This window comes from Loxodonta africana, chromosome 1, assembly GCF_030014295.1.
Source record: "Loxodonta africana isolate mLoxAfr1 chromosome 1, mLoxAfr1.hap2, whole genome shotgun sequence".
Taxonomy (NCBI): Eukaryota; Metazoa; Chordata; class Mammalia; order Proboscidea; family Elephantidae; genus Loxodonta; species Loxodonta africana.
Genome location: NC_087342.1, coordinates 119,356,357 through 119,383,389, shown reverse-complemented (window position 1 = coordinate 119,383,389; position 27,033 = coordinate 119,356,357). Strand labels below are relative to the sequence as shown.

The window sequence follows — 27,033 nt, the reverse complement described above, 5'->3', positions numbered from 1 at the left end:
GGCAGGGAAACCTAAAACTCTCGAGGGTATTTTAGATTGAGGCTCATCCATCCATTATTTCCAAGGTGGGTTGGCATCTGCCATTTCTCCAAAGAGAACCCTGGTGTAATTTATCAAGACTGCAATTCCCATTTCATGGTGTTACAAGAATTCCTTTATACAGGGTAAGTGGAAAAGGAAGCAAGATTTAACACAAATTATTTCCAAATATTTGCAACTGACTTGGGATGCTCAAGTCTATGCTTAGTACTCAATTTTCTACTACGATCTAGGATACTGGCATGGGGGTCATAGCTACATTGTTACCTGACTCAGGGGTTGTCTCCCCTAATCACTGTCCCACTTGGTATACTTAGGCCTTCTACATACTTATTCCTGTGTTAGAGGTAAATTCTGTTTAACAGTCTCAACCTTAGGAACTAGCCATTTCATATCACCCAGAATATTAATTAGTGCATTGGTGGCCCAGTGGTAAAGAGCTCAGCTGCTAACCAAAAGACCGGCAGTTTGAATCCACCAATCTTGCTCCTTGGAAACCCTATGAGGCAGTTCTACTCTGTCCTGTATGGTGGCTGTGAATTGGAATCGACTTGACAGCAATGGGTTTGGTTGTTTGGGTTCTGAACTGGTGGTATAGGAGCAACTCTAGTCCTCCTTTCCTGTGAAAAGACTTATATTAAAAAAAAGTTTAAGGGTATATTTACTTTAGCAGCAGCTTTTTAAATGCACTAGACTTGTTTTATTTTTCAACTTATTTGAAAGTGTTTAATTTCTTAAATGTCAAATAATAATTGCCGTTTGTTCAATATTTGGTCTCGGAGAAGAAATAAAGACACTAAGTTCTTCAGTAAATGCCCTGAGATGACTATTGAAAGTTAAGTGGGCTAAATTTATAAGAGTTGTATCATATTGATAAAATATATTATCTCTGCAAGAAAGTAGAAGATAAACATACAAAATTTTCTCCCTCATTTAATGACATGAACCATATACCCTTCAGCATTTGATGACATGAACTATACACTCTTCAGATTGCATCAATGGATCCAATGTTTTTCATTGACTATCTACCTTGTGCCAAATATTTTATCACATTTTTCGTGTGTCTGTGTGAATTTGTGTGCATGTATGTATTCACATGTGGGCAACTGCCCCATATCCCTAAAAGCTAGTGAAATTGATGCTGGTTCTTCTGATTATCTATGAAACAAATAATTCCAAAATTTAGTGGCTTAAAGCAGCAGCAACATTTGTTTTCTCTTGTGGTTTCTGGGAATCAAGAATTCAGTAATATCTCAATTGGCCACATCTGGCTCGAATTCTGTCAGGAAGTAGCAGTCAACGATGGCCAGAGTGGAACAGCAGAGAATGGTGGCTACTGTAGCTGGGGGCTGGAAGGGCACCTCTCTCCCTGAATGTGATCCCTTCATGTGGTCTCCCTAAGTGGACAACTTGGGCTTCCTCACAGCATATAGACATCTAACACAGAGAGTGTTCTAAGAGAGAACCAGGCAAAGTTGATATAACTTTTATGACCAAAGCTTGCAAATTTTATAGCATTACTTTGCCATCCTATATAAGTTAAGGTAGTTACAAAGGCCCACCCAGTTTCAAGGGGAGGGGTGTGGCATTCTGGAAGAGCAAGTGGGAAGTGAAATATTATTGGGGCTGTTTTTATAATTTGTCATGTGTGTTTTTAAAACCAATCTGCTAAGTAACCTTGTTATGTGCTTTATGTTACTGATATTTAAAGAATAAATGCAGTTGATAGAGAAGGAAGTTATGTGTATTTTGAACCCCCAAATGAAAGGTATCATTGCTGATGTCGGATGGATCTTGACTGAAAGTAGAGAATACCAGAAAGATGTTTGCTTGTGTTTTCTTGACTATGCAAAGGCATTCAACTTTGTGGATCATAACAAATTATGGATAACATTGCGAAGAATGGGAATACCAGAACACTTAATTGTGCTCTTGAAGAACTTGTACACAGACCAAGAGGCAGTTGTTAGAACAGAACAAGGGAATACTGCGTAGTTTAAAATCAGGAAGGGTGTGCGTCAGGGTTGTATCCTTTCACAACATTTACTCAATCTGTATCCTGAGCAAATAATCTGAGAAGCTAGACTGTATGAAGACAAAAGTAGTGTCAGGGTTGGAGGAAGACTCATTAACAACCTGCCATATGCAGATGACACAGCCTTGCTTGCTGAAAGTGAAAAGGACTTAAAACATTTACTGATGAAGATCAGAGACTACAGCGTTCAGTATGGATTATACCTCAACATAAAGAAAACAGAAATCCTCACTACTGGACCAATAAGCAACATCATGATAAACAGAGAAAGAAGTTGTTAAGGATTTTATTTTATTTGGATTCACAATCAATGCCTATGGAAGGAGCAGTCAAGAAATCAGACAACGTATTGCATTGGGCAATGCCTTCAGTGCAGCTTAGACTTCTTCCTTCAGTACCATCGGTTCCTGAACATATGCTACCTCTGGAAATGGTTGAATGTCGACCAGTTGTTCTTGGTATAATGACGCTATGTATTCCTTCTGTCTTCTTTTGATGCTTCCTGTGTCCCCATAGAGTCCTTCAATATTGCAACTCAAGGCTTGAGTTTTTTCTTCAGTTCTTTCAGCTTGAGAAATGCCAAGCGTGTTCTTCCCTTTTCGTTTTCATTTCATGTCATTGCACATGTCATTTTAACACTTCACTGTGTCTTCTAGAGCCCCTTTGAAATCTTCTGTTCAGTTCTTTTACTTCATCATTTCTTCCTTTTGCTTTACCTGCTCAGCCTTCAAGAGCAAGTTTCAGAGCCTCTTCTGACATACATTTTGATCCTTTTTCCTGTCTTTTTAATGACTTCTTGTTTTCTAAATGTGTAATGTCCTTGATGTTGTTCCACAACTTGCCTGTCATTAATGTTCAACACATCAAATCTATTCTTGAGATGGTCTCTAAATTCAGGTGGGGCATACTCAAGGTCATACTTTGGCTCTCTTAGACTTGTTCTAATTTTATTCAGTTTCCACTTAAATTTGCATATGACCAATTGATGTCCCGTTCCACAGTTGGCCCCTGGCTGTGTTCTAACTGATAATATTGAGCTTTTCCATCATTTCTTTCCACAGATGTAGTCAATTTGATTCCTGTGTATTCCATCTGGCGAGATACATGTGTATAGTTGCCATTTACGTTGGTAAAAAAAGGTATTTGCAATGAAGAAGTCGTTGGTCTTGCACAATTCTATCATCTGATCTCTGGCACAGTTTCTATCACCAAGGCCATATTTTCCAGCTACCGATCCTTCTTCTTTGTTTCCAACATTCACATTCCAGTCACCAATAACTACCAATGTATCCTGATTGCATGTTTGATCATTTTGAGACTATAGAAGCTGGTAAAAATCTTCAATTTCTTCATCTTTGGCCTTACTGGTTGGTGCGTAATAGTCTTATTAACTGGTCTTCCTTGTAGGCGTATGGATATTATCCCATCATTTACAGCGTTGTACTTCAGGATAGGTCTTGAAATGTTAGTTTTGACAATGAATGCAATGCCATCCCTCTTCAAGTTGTCATTCCTGGCATAGTAGACCATATGATTGTCTGATTCAAAATGGTCAATACTAGTCCATTTCAGCTCACTAGTATCTACAATATTGATGTTTATGCATTCCATTTAGGAAACCCTGATGGTGTAGTGGTTGAGTGCTACAGCTGCTAACCCAAGGGTCGGCAGTTTGAATCCACCAGGCACTCCTTGGAAACTCTACAGGGCAGTTCTTCTCTGTCCCATAGGATCGCTATGAGTCAGAATCGACTTGATTCATTTTGTTTTTGAAGATTTCCAGTTTTCCTAGATTCATACTTTGTACACCCCACGTTCTGATCATTGATGGGTATTTGCAGCTGTTTCTTCTCGTTTTGAGCCCTGTGACATCAGCAAATGAAGGTCCCGAAAGCTTGACTCCATCCACGTCATTGACTCTTCTTTGAGGAGGCAGCTCTTCCCCAGTTGTCTTTTGAGTGCCTTCCAGCCTGGGGGGCATCATCTTCCAGCACTATATCAGCAATGTTCTGCTGCTACTTATAAAGGTTTCACTGGCTAATTCTTTTCAGAAGCAGACTGCAGGGTCCTTCTTCCTAGTCTGTCTTAGGCTGTAAGCTCAGCTGAAATCTGTCTGCCATGGGTGACCCTGCCTGGTGTCTGAATATTGGTGACATAGCGTCTAGCATCACAGCAACATGCAAGCCCCCACAGTGTGATAAACTGAGAGATACATGGGGGTTTCTCTGTATGCTTATTTCCAAACATGTAGACCAAATTAGAGATGAGGCCACAGGATGGGAGGGGTAGTGGTGGTGGTGGTGTGTCACCCTCCTGCCTGAAGTGTTGTTGAAAAGAATAAGAAACAGCCAAAAAGTAAAGGAGAAAAGTTAAATCTTGCAATTCCATTCCATGCCCCCTAAATTCCTGTCCAATCAATCTGAGAATGATGAGGACGCAAAGCTTTCAAAATCACTACATTTTCTGTAGAATAGCTTATTTCCAGGAATTCCTGAAGCTGTACCTTTCATGTCAGGACTTGTTCAGCAAACTTCCAACTTCTGGACTGGCACCTTTTCAGACAGTGCATTGTACTCTATTCGGCATGTCTGGCATAGGCATGTGATCCAGTTCACTATACTATTTAGTTAATGTCTGTTTTCTTTTGAAAGAACAAATAACTCTGCTCTTTGTAGAGTGTATGTCAGTGTACTCCAGAATGAAAAGTAGCAATTAGGTTTTTCTTCACATTTTTGTTAGCACTATTTTAACGTAGTGTACTAAAATGTTTCTCTAAACTTGCAGTTAAAATTCTCTCCTTTTGAGTGAAAATAATCACATGTATTCTGAATACTAGGCAGCGAAGTCAATTTATATTTTATATAAGTGTTGCTTATATAGTAGTGGGTATTACCTACTACAAAAAAAAATATATCTTCAGATAATGATGATTTAAAGTCCTGCATTCCTGTGACAAATTGGAGTGAGGAGTGCTTTATCATTTTTCATGTTTTTAAGCAGTAATTAACCCCAAATGCAATATTTTAAAGTTGTTCTACTGTTTAATTATTATTATTGTTTTTTAGGGGTTTTTTTTTGTTTGTTTTTAATTGTACTTCAGATGAAGGTTTACAGAACAAACTAGTCTCTCATTAAACAGTTAGTATATGTATTGTTTTATAACATTGGTTAACAAACCCATGACATGTCAACAGTTGCCCTTCTCGACCTTGGGTTCATTATTATCAGCTTTCATGTCCGCTCCTGCCTTCTATTCCTTGCCCCTGGGCTGGTGTGCCCCTTTAGTCTCGTTTTTGTTTTATAGGCCTGTCTAATCTTTGGCTGATGGGTGAACCTTAGGAGTAACTTCATTACGGAGCTAAAAGGTTGTCCAGGGGCTGTACCCTAGAGGTTTCTCTCATCTCTGTCAGGCCAGTAAGTCTGGTCTTTTTTTGTGAGTTAGAATTTTTCTGCATTTTTCTCCAGCTCTGTCCAGGACCCTCTATTGTGATCCCTGTCAGAGCAGTCAGTGGTGGTAGCCAGGCACCATCTAGTTGTACTGGACTCAGTATGATGGAGGCCGTGGTAGATGTGGCCCATTAGTCCTTTGGGCTAATCTTTCCCTTGTATCTTTAGTTTTCTTCATTCTCCCTTGCTCCAGAAGGTTGAGACCAGTGGAGTATCTTAGATGACCACCCACAGGCTTTTAAGACCCCAGAGGCTACTCACCAAAGTAGAATGTAGAACATTTTCTTTATAAACTGTGCTATGCCAATTGAGCTACATGTTGCCCAAGACCATGGTCCCTACAGCCTTCAGCCCAGCAATTCAGTCCCTCAGGGAGTTTGGATGTGTCTATTGAGCTTCCGTGACCTTGCCTTGTACAAGTTGTGCTGGCTTCCCTGGTATTGTGTACTGTCTTACCCTTCACCAAAACTACCACTCTTCTATTGTCTATTTAGTGTTTTTCCATCCCCACCCCTCCCCTCCCTCATAGCCATCAAAGATTGTTTCTTTTTGTGTGTAAACCTTTTCATGAGTTTTTACAGTAGTGGTCTCATCTACTGTAAAATTATTATATAATTACATCATTACTACTGGTATCGCATAGGAAAAGCAAATTGCCTAAAGCATATTCACAAAATTTTAAAATGCCCTTTGTCTCACTCAGAAAATAACAATGAAATATGAAAATGATTTTTTTTTTTTTTTTTTTTGGTTAGGATGGTGAGCACTATTTTTTTCTGTTGAACTTATTTTAAGGTTATACTCTGTAATAAAATTGGAAAAAAATAAGTTTCTAACATTGTACATATTAGTAAGCATTTAATGGCAACTTGTAGCTAAGATGAAATTTGACTACTGTGTCCAATGAAAAAGCAAAGTTTGTATTTAAGAGCTATAAGCAATTCTACTGGTTAGATTTCTTCATTTTTTTCAAGCCAAAGCATAATTTGATGTGGTTTTTCTTTTCCTTTTTTTTTTCTCCATTAGACTAAAAACTATAATTGTTCTCAAAGATTTTTCATGCTCAGCATAATAGGATGTTAATAAGATCATCAATAGGATGGTAATTACTTAAGTTGATTGGTTACATTTTGATTAATAAATTGGGTTTTCATTATTCTTGGATTTAGAAAGTTACCAAAACAAAATGTTAGATGAGGCACTTTACCTAATCTTTTATTCAATTTTATTGACTTTTTCATATTTATAGAATTTTCTATAAGTTTTCTCATGGAAGAAAGAAACCTTTAAAGCTATTTTGGTCACATTAAAATTCCTCTTTTGCATTTGATTAAAATTTTCTTAAAATTTGGTTTTGTAGAACTATCTATATGCATTGACAGTTGAAAGGTTTGTACATAATTGTGTAAAAGCCAAAAGAGGTCCAGTTTGTCTCAGAAAGAAGATTTGATTTTGACTTTATAATGGTCTCTTATACATTATTCTGATTAGTTTGTGTTATAAACATTGTGAGTCTTATTTTTGTGTAAACTCATTCCGTTGATATGACTCCTGACGAAACCACTTAAGCCATTTTTCAAGAAGCACAAAGTACGTTCTGTGGGTTTGTTGTTGTTGTTAGGTGCCCTTGAGTCAATTTTTGATTCATAGCGACCCCGTGTGACAGAGTAAGGCTGCCACATAGGGTTCCCTGGGCTGTAATTTTTACAGGAGCAGATCACAGGTCTTTTTCTGCAGCACTGCTGAGTGGGCTCAAAATGCATGTCAGAAGAGACTCTGAAACCTTTTGGTTAGCAACTGCGTGCTTAACCATTGCACCAGCAGGTCTACAGGAAACTAATATACTCCCAGTGTGCCACAGTGATAGGACTTGCTCATGTAGTAGAATCACAGCTGTTACTCAAAACCAAGCTGAACATTTTAAGCATTGAGATGTTAAATGTGGAGTGGTTTGCACACCAGTTTTAGTTATGATGAAACAGCCAGCACTTGTTTTCAAGACTTCATGACTCTTGTACACTGAGCACTGGAAATTAAACATAGCATTCTAGTTATTTTTGAAATAGAGTGTGATTTTAAAAGACATTTTTATTGATATGTTAGTCAAGAATTATGCTTTCTGGTATTTATTAAAAATAAAAAAGAGAGTAGCTTTCTTAATTTTTAGGCACACACATATTGATCTAAAATTACCTGGATGAATTACTGGGAAGTTCTCTGGAAGTAATATGTAGAAAATTAAAAAGATAAATCTGAATGCTAACATTATAATCCAAAAAGCACATTAGACTATGTGTAAGTTTTATATTTCTATACTAACTTTTCATTTGCTTTACACTTGATAAAATAAAAAGAATATAAATATATTTTTATAGTATACCTATAAATAGAAAGAATATTTTATAAAACAATTTTATTGCACTTTTTGAATTTGATCTGAACTGATTTATCTTGAATATCCCCCATGTGTCTCTTAGTTTGTTATACTGTGGTGGCTTGCATATTGCTGTGATACTGGAAGCTTTGCCACTGATACTGCAAATACCAGCACGGTCACTCTTGGTGGACAGATTTCAGTTGAGCTTCCAGACTAAAACAGACTAGAAAGAAAAACTTGGCAGTCTACTTCTGAAAAAATTGGCCAGTGGAAACCTTATGAATAGCAGCAGAATGGTGTCTGATATAGTGCAAGAAGATGAGCCCCTCAGGTTGGAAAGCACTGAAACTACAGCTAGGGAAGAGGTACCTCCTGAAAGTAGAGTTGACATTAATGACATGGATGGAATCAAGCTTTCGGGACCTTCATTGCCTGATATGGCATGACTCAAGATGAGGAGAAACAGCTGCAAGCATCCATTAATAATCAGAAAGTGGAATGTACAAAATATGAATCTAGGAAAATTGTTGTTAGATGCCTTTGAGTCGGTTCCAACTCATAGTGAGCCTATGTACGACAGTATGAAACACTCATCAAAAATGAAATGGAATGCATAAACACCAATATCCTAGACATTAGTGAGCTGAAATGGATTGATATTGATCATTTTGAATCAGACAATTATTGTCTACTATGCCAGGGATGACAAATTGAAGAGGAATGGCGTTGCACTCATTGTCAAAAAGAATATTTCAAGATGTGGAACAGACCATCAATTGCTCATCTGCAAATTCAAGTTGAAGTTGAAGAGCATTAGAGCAAGTCTACGAGAGCTAAAATATGACCTTGAGTATATCCCACCTGAATTTAGAGATCATCTCAAGAATAGATTTGACGCATTGAGCAGTAATGACTGAAGACCAGATGAGTTGTGGAATACATCAAGGACAACATACATAAAGAAAGCAAAAGGTCATTAAAAAGACAGGAAAGAAAGAAAAGATCAAAATGGATGTCAGAAGAGAATCTGAAACTTGCTCTTGAATATAAAGTAGCTAAAGGGAAAGGAAGAAATGATGAAGTAAAAAAGCTGAACAGAAGATTTCAAAGGTGGGCTTGAGAAGACAAAGTATTATAATGACACGTGCAAAGAGCTGGAGATAGAGAACCAAAAGGTAAGAACATGCTTGTCATTTCTCAAGCTGAAAGAACTGAAGAAAAAAATCAAGCCTTGAGTTGCAATATTGAAGGATTCTACGGGGAAAATAATAAACGATGCAGGAAGCAACAAAAGAAGATGGAAGGAATACACAGAGTCACTATCAAAAAGCATTGGTTAACATTTAACCATTTCGAGGGGTAGCATATGATCAAGAACTGATGGTACTGAAGGAAGAGGTCCAAGCTGCACTGAAGGCATTGGCAAAAAACAAGGCCTCAGGAATTGACAGAGTGCCAGCTGAGCTGCTTGAACAAACAGATGCAGTGCTAGAAAGGCTCACTCCTCTATGCCAAGAAATTTGGAAGACAGCTATCTGGCCAACCGACTGGAGGAGACCCATATTTGTATCCATTCCAAAGAAAGGTGATCCAACCGAATGCAGAAATTACTGAACAATATCATTCATATCATACACAGGTAATATTTTGCTGATAATTCAAAAGCTATTGCAGAATTACATCAGCATCAACAGGGAACTGCCAGAACTTCATGACGAATTCAGAAGAGAACACAGATATTGCTGATGTTGAATGGATCATGGCTGAAACCAGAGAACACCAGAGAGATGTTTACTTGTGTTTTATTGACCGTGCAAAGTCATTCAACTGTGTGGATCATAACAAATTATGGATAAGATTGTGAAAAGTGGGAATTCCAGAACAGTTAGTTGTGCTCGTGAGGAACCTGTGTTTAGACCAAGAGGTAGTCGTTTGAACAGAACAAGGGGATACTGCATGGTTTAAAGTCAAGAAAGGTGTGGGTTCAGGTTGTATCCTTTCACCACACTTATTCAGTCTGTATGCTGAGCAAATAATCTGAGAAGCTGGACTATATGAAGAAGAATGTGGCAACAGGACTGGAGCCTGCAATATGCAGATTACACAACCTTGCTTGCTGAAAGTGAAGAGGACTTGAAGCACTTACTGATGAAGGTCAAAGACTACAGCCTTCAGTATTGATTACACCTCCACATAAAAAAAAACAAAAATTCTCACAACTGGACTAGTAAGCAATGTCATGATAAACAGAGAAAAGATTGAAGTTGTCAAAGATTTCATTTTACCTGGATCCACAATCAATGCCCATGGAAGCAGTAGTCAAGAAATCAAACAATGCATTGCATTGGGGAAATCTGCTGTAAAAGACCTCTTTAAAGTGTTAAAAATCAAAGCACTTTAAGCGCTAAGATTCCTGACCCAAGCCATCGAGTTTTCAATCATCTCATATGCCTATGAAGGCTGGACAATGCATAATGAAGAGTGAAGCAGAATTGATGCCTTTGAATTATAGTGTTGGAGAAGAATATTGAATATACCATGTACTGCCAGAAGAACAAATAAATCTTTCTTGGAAGAAGTACAGCCAGAATGCTCATTAGAAGCAAGGATGGCAAAGCTTAGTCTCAAGTACTTTGAATGTGTTATCATGGGTGAGGAGTCCCTGGAGAAGGACATCATCCTTGGTAAATTAGAGGGTCAGCAAAAAAGAGGAGGGTCCTCAAGGAGATGGACTGCCACAGTGGCTCAAGCATAACAAGGATCATGAGAATGGCACAGAACAAGGCATTGTTTCATTTTGTACGTAGGGTTGCTATGAGTTGGAACCAAGTTGAGGGCACCTAACAACAACAGCAATGTACAGTTTATAGAATCAGAGGGTGATTGGGATTATATATTTTTTAGAATAATAAAATGTTTTTTAGCATCTATGTCTTTACAGTTCAAATCCGCCAGGCACTCCTTGGAAACTCTATGGGGCAGTTCTACTCTGTCCTCTAGGGTCGCTATCAGTCGGAATTGACTTGACAGCAGTGGGTGGGTGGGTTATGTCTTTACAACATTTGTAATTATTAATACATAGGGCATTCTTTTAAAGAATGCTGTTCATTTTATAAATGTTTAAGACAAATTTAAAATTTGCAATTGCAATAGTTTATAGATTATATCTATAGTTACTATAATTGTTTTAGGTACTCAATTTGTCCTTTAAATTATGCAATTAAGAAAGCACCCTTGAAATAGCAACATGTTGAAGGAAATTCATGCTAATAATTTTAGAGGGTTAATCCTTCTCCAGAGTATTCTTGTACACATCGATAAATTCTAACACTATTAGTCAAGATAAGTGTATCTTGTACTGAAGTCTACTTACAGTTTGTAGTAAGAAATGTATTTCCTCTTAGCCCCAAAATAGTCATTCCCATCCCCACCCCCACTGTGTTCCACCAGGTTTCAGATTTTCTGGTGTTTTGGTGACTTTTTTGTATCCATTGTTTAACTTGCCTTTTCTGATGAAGCTCTAGAAACTGAGACTTGACTCTTACTTATGGTGTGATTTGGGAAAGTATTTACATCTCACTATGCCTTGGATCCATTCCACTTATTCATTCATACATTCATTGTTTTTATTGTGGCACTATTAAAAACTATATTGAGTTCTTTATTGGAGTTAAAATTGAATAACACGTAGTTGCTAACAATAATCACACTATCTACCTAATAAAGTAATTGTACAGTGAAAATGGATATTGGATTTAAATCACTAAAAAAAAAATTAAAATTTAGAGTAATTTTAAAATCAAGGGAATATCTGTAAATGAAGTATAATAAAATGAAATTCAGTAGCCAGAATATGTGAACCAGTTTGTTACTAAGCATTTGGACCAACCTTTTAAAATTCTCCCTTCTGTAGTCTTCACCAAAATAGAGTCTCTAGATACATATGATGGCCAAATCGTTGTAGTCAGACCACACAAGCTAATCCAGTGATGTCATTGCTTCCTATAGTAAGACAACTCTTTCTGCCACATCTTTATCTTACTGCCAATGTTCTGAGTGAGTGCTCCCCGGGGCTCCTCAGGTATATTCTCTCTTCTCATCAGTTCAGCTCTCCACTGTGGGCAAAGCTGGCTTACACCAGGCAGTGTAAGTATAGGAGGGAAACTCTATTTCCATATAGTATATAATGAGTACAACTAGATACAGTATTTTAAAAATCACTTCCATGCTTGGGAAATAACAACATTGACAGTGTTATTATCAAACACAAAGACATGATATATGAGAAGCAGCACAGTTGAGTGGAAAGAAAATTATACTGGGAGCTTTGAGACTTCTTGCCCCTACTTTGGAGTGATGTTGAGAACAGGATTGTTTTGACACAGGAAGACCAGGCGGGTGGTCACAGAAGGCAATGACCTGAACAAAGAATAACTAAAGCATATTTGTTATGTTTATGTTAGGAAACCAAGAAATGTTATTGAATAAAATGACATTGGTTTCTCTGTCTGGAATGTTGGTCTCCCAGTTTATAATTCACAAGTCTATTTGGATAGGTTAGGTTTATTCTGTGATTTAAAAATGAATGTTTGTAGACATTAGTGGTTTATGACTAAAATGCTTTGCACACATTTTGCCTGCCTTCACAATAAAAGAGTGTAGACCTTATGCTGCATACTTTGGCCACTCTTGATAAGCACGGACATTCCATCCGGTAGAGGGCATTACAAAGGTCCTGAGAACATAAAAGTAATGTTGAATAAGGAAGTACAGGAAATTATATACCAAACTAAATTAACTTCAAGGCTTCTGGACTTTTCAGAAGTTTTGTGAGTTTGGTGTTAGACCATTTTAGCGGTGGCAGCCAAGACAGGGTATTGTAGAAAAAAAACTGGATGTTCAATTTTCCAGAGATTTCCTGTGTTTATTATTGTAAGACTGTGATTTATTAAAACTGTCTTACTTCTTCAAGCAGACCAAGATTTCCTCTGTGCTACTGAGGCTAAGATATATGGGGTTTCTGCAAAGAGTCTGTGAATGAGACACAGTTATAGTACCCAGGCTATAGTGTTATTCATAGCTGGGCAAAACATTTTCACCCAGGGATGTCAGGAAGAGCTCTATTCTCATTTTTTTCCTCATTATTGAATTTTCAAACACATTACCTTTAAGAGGAGTTACTGCTCAAATTGAGTTTTGAGTTATAGGGTCTGAAACCACGTATTTACATTTTTATAGTAATTGATGGCATGTGTTGAAGAAATTGCACGCTCTGTATCCGTCTTTCACGCTGCACTCTTGTGAATAAAAAGTAATGCCATTAGTCTAATATAACCAGTGGAGATTGTAGGCAAATAACTTCTGACACTGTCTACCTATTTTGAAGCGATACAAATTTTCCCCCCCGGGAGGGGGGTGGTGATTGTGGAGAAAACAAAGAGCCTTTCAAATATATTTAAAAAATTATTCAGCAAGCTATATTAATGAGCAGGAAAAAAATGGGAGTTATAGGTCCATGAGTTTAAGTCTGTTTGCTGGCAAAATTTAGGATGGTTTGCTAAACAGAGAGATTCCTGGGTGGTGCAAGTGATTAAGTGCTCAGCTACTAACTAAAAGGTTGACCATTCAAATTTACCCAAAGGTGACTTGGAAAAAAGGCCAGGCAATCTACTTTCGAAAGGTCACAGCCATTGGAAACTCTATGTGCAGTTCTCTGCACACGTGATGTCGCTATGAGTCTGAATCAACTCACTGGCAACTGGAGGTGATGGTGGTAATATTAAGCTGAGAATTTATTAACATGGATAAACTCAGAAATACTATGAGTATACCAAAAACAAGACACACCAAACTAATCTCACTTGTTTTTTTGTTCGTATTTCGAGAGTGTTAAGGAAAAGGATTTCTGCAGACAACGTGAATCTGTATTTCAGGAAGACTCTTGACTTCTAGGTGATACCTCTCTGAGAAAGATAGAAAGTATCAGCAAGGCTGTTATTTTCCAAATTTTTATTCTTTTATCAGTGCAGCTTTTTCCCCCTGGAGGAAGCATTATGTAGAACCTCAATATATGTTATAAACAGGAAAATTAACATGAGACGTTTGTTTCTCCCAGTGCTCTCAGAGGGGCCCTATCATTGTATTCACATGGCTGTGTGTTTACTAAACTTTATAAAGGTTATACTTTTTTGTATTTTTTTCTTAAAGAGCATTTCTCCAAAATTATCATCATTTCAGGCCAACAAAACCTGGAATCCCCTCTAAATAAAAATAAAATGAGACTCCCTTGATTGAAGCAGGTGTGGGGGGCCTAGAATGCACTGTTTTGACTTCCCTCAATCCCGGGTGGCAGCCTCGAGGACTGAAATTCACTATGATTCCCAGCCTTCTTGATTTGTAGCATCTCCTGGGAAACTGACAACTACAGATTTCTGAATCTTGTGGTGGGACAGAATTAGAATCCCCAAATAGCTCTGATGAAGAGTCCAGTTTGGGAAACACTAAGTTGGGTGATAAAATATGCCCCCAAAAGTGTTCAAGCTGAGGATGGGTTCTAGTGTTCTTTGTAGGGGCTGTGCCCTTGACACTGTGATACACAAACCCGTTAGCAATGACTAATGGGAAGGTATAGAAGATATAGAAGGTGTCTATATTAAGGAGGTACTAGAGAATGTGCTTTACAGTCAGATAGACTTGTGTCCCTCTCAGCCTCCCCACTTACCAGCTGGGTGATCTTCTTCATCCTTAATATCTCTCAGTCTAGTTCCTTACTTATGGAAATTGTCCCTCTCTTTGGTTTGTTAAAATGATTAAAGAACTAATTCAAGTAAAGAATTCAGTACACATAGGCTTAACACAGAGCCTAGCACAAAGTCAATGTTTGCTTTCATCATTATCATCATCATGGCTAACAATAAAACATTAGACAAATTATTGGAGAAAAAATTATTATTCAAAGTGAATTGAATTTTATATAAATTCAAACTAGAATTAAGGGCTAAAAAGGAGGAAAAATTCAATTCAATTCGACATATATTTACTAAACGCCCTGGTATGCAGAATCTTCAGGAGCAAATGATTTAGTTGGGGAGAGAGACATGTAAATCAACATAAGGTACACCCAGCTTGATAAGAGCAATGATAGATATACATACAGTGAGATATGGAAGCACAGAGACACCTAAATCAGGCTGGTGGTTGAGGACGTGTTATAAGAGGAGCTGAGTTTTGAGTTGAATATTGAAGAATGGAATCAATTAGCTAGATGAAAAGGGAGGAATTGTTTTCAGGCAGATGAAATGATTTATGCAAAAGAACAGAGATGTAAAGTAGCTGTTGCAGTATTGCAAATGTTTTGTTATGGCTGGAGGTAAGTTGGGAACACTTCAGGAAGCAGATGAGCTGTTTAGGAGAAGTAGGAAGCTGGAATTCTCAAGACCTTCTAAAAAAAAAAAATTTTTTTTTTTTTTTCAAGGGCTTAGCTGCAAACAGATGGAGAATGGGTAATCCTGATATAAGGCTTTCCTCAGTTGTATAATGTTCACGGATGTCTGATCCAAGCTGGCACTAATTTCCTGGTGTTTGATAAGTTGGGGGTGGTGTAACTTTATCACAGCATTCTGGACAGTGGTGATGCTCATAATAAAAGCATTAAAAAAAAAACCTTATTCCCAAGGGCCTCTGTGGATTGAACCTACTGCAAAACTTTTGTTGTGTACTCCTAAATCCTAGACAGACTATGCATAAAAATTGCCCACGGAGCTTATTGAATATGCAGATTTCCTTTTCCACTATCAGAGATTTTGACTAATTGAGGCTGGTGTGAAGTAGAGAAATAATGCATTTTACAAAGCATCCTAGATAATTCTGACTGAGGCAGTGCTCAGACCATATAGATTTTTGGGAAGCACTTCTCTAAGCACACTGGACTCTCAGTAGGTGTTATAGATTCTGCCATACCTGTTGGTGGGAACAGGCTTTCTAAGATTTGCCAGGCTTGATTCTCAGTAACATAGGCTGTACACAGAGCTTAGCTAAAAAGATGAAGGTCCTGAATATATTCAGTTAGATGTAATCACAGTAAATTTGGCACCCTGTAGGATCTAGACTTGGCAACAATTTGGATATTTGGAGGTACCTAAGAATCTCAAAACAATTAAACAGCATTCCAGTCTTCACTTGTGCTTCAAATAAAATATCAAAAGGGATCCAATACATACCCTGCTCCAGTACTGTGAAAATTTATTTTTCTTACCTCTCCAAATGCCTTATACTTCACATCTGTTTTAGAGTCTCTCATTCGCTAAATGTTCCTCCTTCATGTTTCTTAGGTCCTGCATATCTCTATCTAGTCACAGTGGGTGCCTGGTATGGATTAGCAGTGAAAAAGTGAAGAATCTATGCTGACAATAACAGAGCTTTCTTTGAATGATAGTGGCTTCATAGAAGGTGGTGGTGTCCTGGAGAGCCCTCAAATACTGTGCCCAAACTCTTATTCTCGTTGATCTTTTTAGTACTTTATTAAAAATACCAGTGCTAATTGTACCACTCAAACCTCCACCCTCTTACAGCCTATCCCACTTTCTCTCCTTTTGTTGGCCACTTCTTATTTTATGCCCCTGGAAGTGCTGTCAAGATTGGCCTTGTTGCCTGTGTCAAGGTTGCTCACCCCAAACCTTGAAAGTAGGGAATATGAAATTTTCCAAGGAGCAAGAATTAGATATGGTTCTGTCTCCATCTTCAAGGGCCGTGTCTCTGGTAAGTGCAAAGTATGGTCTAGTCTCAGACATTGTTCAGTCTTGAGCATAGTTGGCTACTGTCTTTGACTCATCACTCCAAATGAAGCAACTGCTGAGCTCTAACTGGTACGTTTTGGACAGTTCAGGGCTGTCTCTCTCTGGCTGAGATTTGTGAATCATCAGGGAACACATGGCCAAACCATTAGTAGAGAATCTCAAGGTCTGAATGGCAGCTGCTCCTTGGAAACCCTATGGAGCAGTTCTACTTTGTCCTGTGAATAGGGTCATTATGAGTCAGAATCAACTCAACAGCAATGGGTTTGGTTGTGGTTTTCTTTAAGAAAAAGAATACATAATGCCAGATAGAAAAATAATATTAATTTTGAATGAGTAAAATATGAGATTACAAATCATTAAAAGTCAACAAATGCCAAAAATACCACAAAATTGAGATTAAAAAGTGCTTTTAACAATTTAATTGAGTTTAACCTCATAATACTTTTTTTGTATATTTTGTTGGCTGCCTATTCCTTGCTTGTCTCTTCTATAAGACAATACTTTATATTTTCTGTAAAGAAATTAGGTGATTCAGTGTTTTATCTAGCACAGCTGATAAAAAATGATTTTTAAATTCTCAATAGTTTAGAAAAGTATCTTTCAGTTTATTTCCTCATTATTGGCAAATGCAATCTAAGATTTTGTGATGGGTTACTTATACACAGATATAGTCTTTGTTTTAGAAGAGCTACTACAGTGTTGTGCCCTTCACACAGAAGAATTTTGATAAATTCTATTTTCTGTGATTTTTGCTAAGAACATAAAAATTTGTATGGTGTGTTAGTCATTGTATATACCATATATTCTTACTATGAAAGGACTTCCATTTTGATTTTACATCGATGAAAAGTAATTTATTCACCTACAGTTTTATGTACATAGTCTTTGGCAGTTTTTTCCCCAGACTACCTTCTGGTTTCATACATTTTAAAATGTGTTTCTCCTAAACTATTTACATACTTCTGGTACCTGATATTGTAGAATATGGTGAATGCGCATCCTTGGCCCAACACTTGAGTGATGATTGTAATATGAGGTGCAGAGCTATATTTTATATCCATTGTTCTTGAAAATACAGAAATTATGAGCTCTCGCAAGTGGCTAAGTCTATGCTTTGATTCACATGCAAAGAAACATATAAACCAATTAAAATGGTATTCCAGTCTTTACGTGTGTCACATGAAGAACATTACAAAAGAACTGCTCTATATATTAAACAAAAACACTTTTTATAATTCCCCTTTTTATCATTTTTTTCTATCTTTTATCTGTCTTCTGGAATCTCAACTGCTCTGGAACAGTAAAAGCATCTTGCCACCAAAACGTATGTCTCAAACCCCACACTGTCTCTCCCCAATCCATTACCATATACATCGTTCAGATTTTCTATTTCTTCCCCTTTTTCCTTTCATTTCTCGGGTCCGACCTCCCTCTACCTAATCTACCATCACAAAACATCAGGTGCAGAGCTTTTCTTAGAGGGCAGGGTAGGGAAAACAATTGGAGCTCTTTAGCAGTTCCTTGGAGTAAAGGGACAGTGAGTATTCAATCACCTGCTGATGATGCTTGGCCAGGGAGGAAGGAAGAGTCTATATTTGGGTTATAAGATGTAATATTGTAAATTTCCTGGAATGTTAGAATAAATGAAGGACACAGTAGGTGAGATTACTATAAAGATGGATTCCCTTAGAATGGAGTCACATAAATTTTAGATTGTACTCTGGACACTTTTGCCATTTAAGAACAGCAGTGCTAATTTAAACTCTTAATATTTCCACTCCACACAACTTCATCTTCAACAGAGCCGCAAAAACACATTGAATAATTTCTGTAGTGATACAAAAACAACCCCAAACATTCTCCTGTCACATAGTTTGCAGTATTATTGGTTACTATGGCTGCTAACCAAAAGGTTGGCAGTTCGAATCTGCCAGGCGCTGCTTGGACACTCCATGGGGGGAGTTCTCCTCTGTCCTGTAGGGTCGCTATGAGTCAGAATTGACTCGACGGCAATGGATTTGTGTTTTTGGTTTTTAATCCCTAGTGAAGCCTTGGTGGTACAGGGGTTAAGAGCCCAACTGCTACACAAAAGGTTGTCACTTTGAATCCACCAGCTGTTCCTTGAAAACCTTACAGGGTCGCTGAGTCGGAATCAACTTGACGGGCAATAGGTTTTAATCTCCGGTGATGCAGTGGTTAAGTGCTCAGCTGTTAAGTGAAAGATTGGGGGTTCGAACCCACTAGGGGTTCCATGGGAGAAAGCTATGGCAGTCTGCTTCTGTAAAGATTGCAGCCTTGGAAACCCTATGGGTCAGTTTTACTCTGTCCTGTATGGTTGCTATGAGTTGGAATCCACCTGACAGCAACGGGTTTGGTTTTAGGGCTTAATCTCTTATTACGTTATAATATTAAACATATAAGTTGTATGTGTCGTAAATGTATATGAGACATTCATAATTTTTTTTCGTAATAACAAATGCAGTTCTTGAACTTAGAGACCTATCAAAGTGGTATCTTTGTAATTCCATTTGTTCAGGAAAAAGAAAAAAAAATCATCAGTGATTACATTCTAAATGAATAGTAGTATGTTCTTTTCAAAAATAAAAATAGAACCTCCCAGTTTCTTATTCACTTTCATCTAAAATAAATCATAAATATTTATTTCACCTAACTGAACACTCAGCCCCACATGTATTCAGTTGGAACTGAACAAACTTTTACTCAGTGAATACTCTGTTTTCTCTATCAACTCTTATTTTGGAGGGAGAGAAAGAATGGTAGATATTTTTACTTTTAATGTCATTGGACTTGACAGAATTGTATACTTAAAAAAGTTTAAAACTGATGTCTGTAAAGCATTTCACACTATAATTATTTGAAGTATGTTATTAAACAAGTGTGTTTGAAGCCGCAAGTTCTTAAATCCTTCCTTTTTACTATACGTTAAAAAGTTCACTTTATCATAGGAGATATACATGCAGGACTCTATGAATAATTTTGTCCCATTAAAAAACAGGAAGACCCCTGGGCTATTTACATTGGCTAGACAAGGTATAGCCTAAGTATTTGTTGTTATTCTAGTTTGGGTTGTAAACAAAAATGCTTCCTTATCTGTACTCATACATCGTGTTGTTCGTATTTTGGTATATTTACAAAATATACATACACACATATATCTTTCCCATTAGACTATGCAATATTTTAGGATAGAAACTATGTGTGTTTCATTCTTTTATTCCCTAAAATTAACTGTGGAACAAGTGCCTACAATCTTGAAATAGATCAATATTCAAATAATGGAATGAATTCTGAAAAAATCAGTTCTCATATTTTAAAATTTTGATAAATTCCACATCCTCAACTGTAAATAGCCTCTTTACCAAGAAAGAGATAAATAAAAACTTTGAGTATTGTTCCTTTTTTGAGTTTAAAAAAAACTTTTTTTTTTCCTTCATTGTTTATTGTTCATTGTCATTGTTTATTACTGAGCTTATGGGAAACCATTTTGATTGTTACTCTATTGTATATTATTCGTTACTGTATTCCCATAAGCATTTACCTTAGAATTCCAGTTATCTCAGGGAAGATGGGTGGAAACAAGGACACTAACAACCTCAAGTTATATTTCAGCCACAGCGCTTGTCTGGAGAACATATTCAAAGCCTGTATAAATATATATAAGTATGTATGTGTGTATAGTAGCAAAAATCATAATATTCAGAAAGTAACAAAATATTACCTGAGAAAATACTCTGCCAGCTCAAAATATGTGAACACCCGAATTTAAAGTCACCATGATATGGTTAGTAGAAAATGAAGTCTCTAAACTATATGCTTATTACATTCAAATTCTTATACCCTGTCACATATATTAAAAAATCTTTCATAATGTTGCACAAATATTGTGATTATTTGAACCCATATGAAAATGTGAATGCCTAAGAAGTTGATTAACCATGGCATGGCCTGTTCCACTGGCTAGATAGACACAGGTATCACTATTCCAAGACTGTGTCAAGATGATGGAAAAACATGTTTTCAACCAAATTATGGGCATTTTTTATGATCTTAAATGAAAAGTCACAGCAAAATCTTAAAAATATGCTAAATCGAACCAGATGTAGAAAGCTGTTGTTAAAATGTCAAAACAAAGAACTATAAAGGAATAGTTCTGATATTGTTTGAATAAAACAATGACTTAAGGCATTAAAATAACATCAGTATTGAAATATAACATAAACCACCCCCCCCAAGAGCAAAAAGCAAATTAAAGCAAGGATTTTATGTCTTTAATTGAAACCTCATCTATTTTATTCATTGTAATAAAATTCTATCAAGATTTTCTGAAGTTCTTCACATATCTTTACTGGCCAAATTAAGACAGAATATTGTTATTTTCTAAATGGCCTCATTGTAGTGTGGCTATCTTTAAAAAGAAAAAAAAATACTGATTTTTTGGATTCTAGTTAATATATTTATCATAATTTCCTTCTGTGATTATCGGCAGTCAGCCTTCATGAAATTTGGTCACTATTACCTCTGTTCATTTTCTAGTTGTACTAATTGAAATATCCATTAAAAGAAGCCATTTGTTGTATCATACACATTTATTCATATTGATTCAAAATTTTATTAAATTATATGTAGAATAAAATAACTCCTTGCAGGTCAAAGTGGTCTATGTTTGTTGTAGGTTAAAATTGCCTTTGTGCCCTTTTATGCTGTTCTATGATGCACTGCCATCTTCTATCCAAATCTGTATATTGGTTAGAGTAGCACTGCTTTTTTTCTGTTATTTTGTTAAATAAATGTCTCCAATAATTGTTTAAACATACTATGTTTAGTTAGACCTAAACATTAATAATATGGGTTAATATTGATTAACATTATTCTCTCGTAAGAGAGTGTTGTTTTGGATTTCATTACAATGTTCTAAAACTATCAGTGGTTACTTTGGATATTTTACTGCTTGAAATTAGGATTGAGTTCTCTGACTTTCTTATTATAATTTGTGTGTTCATGTGCTTTTGCATGTGTGTATGTGTGTGTATAGGAGAGAGAGATTTCAACATGCCAGAAAATATATATAGGTCGACACAACAGAAGACAATAGTTCAAGGAACTCACACTTTAGTTAGCATCAGGCACAAAGGCTAAGATCATGGATATGCAGTCAACTCAACTTGTGTTGAAGTATGTACAGATGTTAAATATTTTCATAAGAAGTCTGTGAAAAAATGAGGAGTACATTTTTACATAAAGCCATCTCCCATCACCCTTGTACGACTAGTCACTGCATCCTATTAATCTTTCTTTGGGAGTTCTATTCCCAGGTCCATTTCTGTACAGATCTTGTCACAAATTGGATTCCCACAATTGCCTGAGAATTGCTTCTCTTCTCCTTAGACTGCATTTTACACCTCCGTAGATTAATCTTTCTGAAATGTTACATTTAGCCCAGTCTTCTGCTCATTCAACACCCGCTCCCCATAGTTTTCCATTGCCTTCATAATTTAGATCAACTGGGATCTAACTCAAAGGTACAGTGTGTGGCCCCTGGCTTCACTTAATACCTAATCCTTCATAATTCACTAATAATCTTCTCTATCCAGAAAATGTGCTCCCACTTTTGCACCTGTCACTCCATCTTTTCAACTCCTATCCATTTTCCAGTGTTCAGTTTTTATGACTATGTAGTGAATTGCCTCAGAACTTAGTGGCATAAATAACCACTTATTATGCTCATATATTCTTTGATCAGGAATTTGAACAGGGCACAAGAGAACAGGTTGTCTCTGGTCCACAGTATCTGGGTCCTCAGCTAGATGACTCATATACTGGGGGCTAAAATCATTTGAAAGGAGCCCTGGTAGCACAATGGTGGAGCAGTCAGTTGCTAACAGAAAGGTTGACAATTCAAACTCACCAGCCACTCCTCGGGAGAAAAGACCTGGGGATCTGCATTCATAAACATTAATCAAAAACCTAACCCATTGCTGTCCAGTCAGTTCTGACTCATAGTGACCCTATAGGGCAGAGAATTGCCCCATAGGGTTTCCAAGGAGTGGCTAGTGGATTCAAACTGCTGACCTTTTGGTTAGCAGCCGTAGCTCTTAATGACTGTGCCACATTACAGCCTAGGAAACCCTGTGAGGCAGTTCTACTCTGTCCTATAGGGTGGCTATGAATCAGAATTGACTGGATGGCACATAACAACAATCGGCTATTCTAGACCATATCAACCCTTCTCTATGGTACATTTTGATTAATTTCCTTTAAATTAAAAAATAATACATGCTTACTGTAACATTTCAAGCTGGAGCATATAGAGAAAAAAATCAGTATCTTTCTTCTTTCATTCCCATACAGAGGATAACAAGTTTGATTTGGCGTATCCTTTCATAGTTTTCTCCATGCTCAATTTGTATACTTTTCATTATTATTCTGTACATTTATCATTCATGGCATAATTTATCATTCATAAATATGCAAAGCTCATGGTTATTCCCATTAAAATTTTTCTATGTGATTTGATCACGAATTTTTGCTTTAAGAGGCTGATTTCTAGACTTTGTGAGAATCCAGTAAATTTGATATTTTAATTCAAAGTTTTTTTTTTATATAGATTCATGAAATAAAGTCTTGGCATGTGGGTTAAATTTTTCTGTTGTATATTTCACTCTGTTCATTTATTTGCATTATGAGAACAGACGGCAGTCCTAAGACAGCTCTTCACAAAGCATTATGAGCACTACTAACTAAAAAATTGTACCAACCAAATAACATGGTAGGATCTCAGCCTTGCTAGAGTATTCTAACAGAGACACATAATTAATATTTTCCTGAGAATTGTAAAATTTCATACACTGAAAATTATTAGTAATCCAATTTAGACATAACATTTTTGTATGGAAAATAAGCACATAGCACATTGCCTTTCAAACTCTCTCCAGTCTCAGGAATATTCAAGGCTTTGGGACATGAAATGAAACTAAGGGAAAGAAAATTCATTAAGTAAAAACAATATTGTTCCGAATTTCTGACTGTCAGTAATTCCGCATTTAACCAGATCCTGTTATGTGAATAAATTAAACTCAGATCAAGTTATGATGTTTCTATGACAATGAGAATTACTTTTTCTTCAGCTCTGTTGGCATAGTTTTATTTCAAATATTAATTTATAGAATACATGTGTGATTTTAACATAACTAGAAAGCTAAAAGAATGCTTGATAGAATATTTGGTGTTACATATTCATGTATAACTATTATGCATTTAAGATGGCTGATCACACTGAAGTGATGAAAGGCATTCGTCAATATCCGGGAGTTCGCTATCCTGTCCTTACTCCTAATCTTCAGGGCTTTCACCGTGCTGTAAGTGTGCTGCTGATTTTTCTAAAATCCAGAAGCCTCTTATTGTTTGAAAGATCTTTACAAAGTTAAAGTGGTGTCATATGTAACTCGCTTATTATCCTACACAGATGCTCTTCCAATGTGCTAGCAGAGACATGGAGATAAGTAACTTCGTGGCACTGTTGGGGACTACAGTGCTCCACGTAAATGTCTCTCCCAGTTTAATCCTCCAAGGTTCAAAACGTAAGAACACAGTTATCCCTTTTGATGAAAATGTTTGGAAAGTGTGTTTCCCTGCTAAATAGGGAGTACAGGTTATATCTTAAACATTTCTCAATGCCATGTAATAATTATTAATATCACTGGACTGGAGAATTCTTTGTCAGATTTTTTTCTGCCAGCCTTTTTGTTGTTGTTTTCTCCCCCTATGTGAAGCTAATCATTGGCATTGTATCTACCTCTGATATTTTTGGTTCCTCTTCTAGCTTGTTTCTTCCAATGTTCTGTGACTTAGGGATTTAAGCTTTAATGGTTACACATATGAGAAGAATCAATGCAATTTTGAGAAAAGGCTTGAGGTATTATGCTTACACAGTTTTACTGCAAATGTTTTGCAACAACTATTTCTGGTGTTTTATAATAGAGTTTTTTCACTTCTGGATTTTAAACTGTGTTGAATATAGTTGAAGCTGTGGGGTGCTAGTTTGTATATCACTTATTCATATATCTTGTTAGAACCATTTATTTTTCTTTCGTTCAATTTGATATAATTTTTTATATATTAAAGAGAGAAAGAGGTATTTTTTCAAAGTTGTAAATCTTGCTGTCATCCAACCCCAACATAAAAACCCATTGCTGTCAAGTCCGACTCATAGCGCCCCTATAGGACAGAGTAGAACTGCCCCATAGGGTTTCCAAGGAGCATCTGGTGGATTCGAACTGCCAACCTTTTGGTTAGCAGCTGAACTCTTAACCACTACACCACCAGGGTTTCCTAATCCCTACATATCAGGGACTGTTTCTACCTTGAGAAAGATACTAGCTGAGAAGACACTTTTCAGGAGAGCTTAGAAGGGCAAGCAGTGGAGTGGAACAAATATTGGCTTGGGAGTCAGGCATGGCTGTGCTCAAAACACAGCACCAGAACTTTTACTAGCTTGTGACGTGGCACTACCTATTTAGCCTCTTTGAGACACAGTTTTCTTATCACTGAAATGGGCATAATAATACTTGGTTTACAAGGTTATTTATGGACTAGAAACAAAACATGCAAAGTAATAACAGTAGTACTGGCACATAGTATATGTTGAATAATTAAAATTTTTATTTTACAGATGAAAATTTATTTTGAATAGAGGAGTAAAAGCCAATATTTTTTAAAATGTTTGAGGAAGGATGATACAACAACGTTTTCCCTTTAGTTTATTAATAGGACATCAGGGAGGGGGGGAACCTAGGCAGAGTGTTAGGGACAAATTAACAGAGGGTCTTAAAACTCCAGCTGGAAAACTGAGAAGCTTGACATTTGGGGGGGCGGAAAAAGCCACTGGAGAAGCTTGGGGAAAGAGTAAGGATGGTGAAAGGGACAAAAGAGAAAGTCGGTTCGGCTCATACTTCGGATTTAGAGACAGACAAGGGGATTAAGGAGGGAGACACATCAGAATATGGCTATAGCAGTCAAGGTATGAAACAACATACGCTAGGTTAAGATAGAGGAAGAAAATATCGGACAAAATCTGAATGATAAATTGGGGGAAAAATTGCTTGATTGTGGGAAGAAAAAAAAGCGGAAAGAATTTACTATCCCCTGCTTTAATAATTGACTTGAAAATAATGTTTTCCATGGATTTTAAGAGGTTTTATTGGGGTGCCTAGTATTTTCCATAATTAGGGCTAAAGCATTTCTGAAGTTAACATGTAATTTAGGAAAGGCAAAATTAAATTGGAAAAGCATCAGTGTGTTTTCCATGCCTCATAGATTTATGAGTGTTGCAGTTTGTGGAATCATTCTGTTATTATAAAACATTTTACATTTCCAAAGAGTGCCTGTGGGAGGATGAGAGGAATCTAATTTTTAAATCATAAGGCAAATGTTAAAACAAATATCATTTACATTTTTGAAATCATTAGTTTTTGTCTTTCTATTTTTCAGGTGGCTGCCGGAGCCACTGAGATATCAGTGTTTGGTGCCGCATCCGAATCCTTTAGCAAGAAGAATATTAATTGTTCCATCAAAGAAAGCATGGAGAAGTTTGAGGAGGTCGTTAAGTCTGCAAGGCACATGGGTATTCCAGCACGAGGGTACTTAAGAAGTCCTGCACGTTGTTTCTCTTTAGTTTGCATGTACTGTTGAAGCTCATGAAGAATTATTTAGACATTCTTTAACCAGTTACAGTATACACAGCGTACCTTATGTGATCAGGACCGTCTTACATGGTCGCATATCTTATTAGCATCGGTTAATGATTATTCTAGTGTATCAAACTTGTGAAGTACATCATGCAATTGAGATAAGAGGAGTTAGCATGCCAATTTGACATTAACCATATTATTAATACTCAGTGATCCAAATGCAGCCTTCTTTGGATTTCGGCCTAGTGTGAGCTGATAAATTGGTATAAACCCACAGTAGCTTTTGGAAAGGAATCATTTAATGTTTCCTTTAATAGTTTTTTTTTTCTTTTTTAAACGTAACATTTTATTCCAAGAATATTTCATGTAGAATTTCAACAGAGTATGTATGTATGTAAAACATAAAATTAAGCTCTTGATCTGTATGGGGAAATTGGACCCATCAATTCACCCATTAGACCTCTCCCTCAACACTCAACTGCCCTACCTTCTGTGTGGGGCCCTGAAGTACCCCGTAACACCTTGCAGGACATTGTTTAGAAATCCCTGACAAAATGCACTCAGAATACAGATAAAAGTAGATGCAGTTCTTCACTCTTTTCTATTATGTATCATATTACTTCTGTAAGT

General features: G+C 36.7%; 1 protein-coding gene across 3 annotated transcripts in view; it reads left to right on the top strand.

Annotated features, from left to right (window-relative positions):
- Positions 1 to 27,033, top strand: part of HMGCLL1 (3-hydroxy-3-methylglutaryl-CoA lyase like 1) — a 216,409-nt gene that overhangs the window by 92,128 nt on the left and 97,248 nt on the right. Inside the window, exons 4-5 of one of the 3 annotated variants that reach the window (XM_003404419.4) lie at positions 23,977 to 24,072; positions 26,204 to 26,352. The exons of 1 other annotated variant lie outside the window; for it this stretch is intronic. In XM_003404419.4, the coding sequence (XP_003404467.2) occupies positions 23,977 to 24,072; positions 26,204 to 26,352 (245 nt within the window). The remainder of the gene's footprint in view (positions 1 to 23,976; positions 24,073 to 26,203; positions 26,353 to 27,033) is intronic. One more of the 3 variants, XM_064287459.1, reaches the window with a different exon arrangement.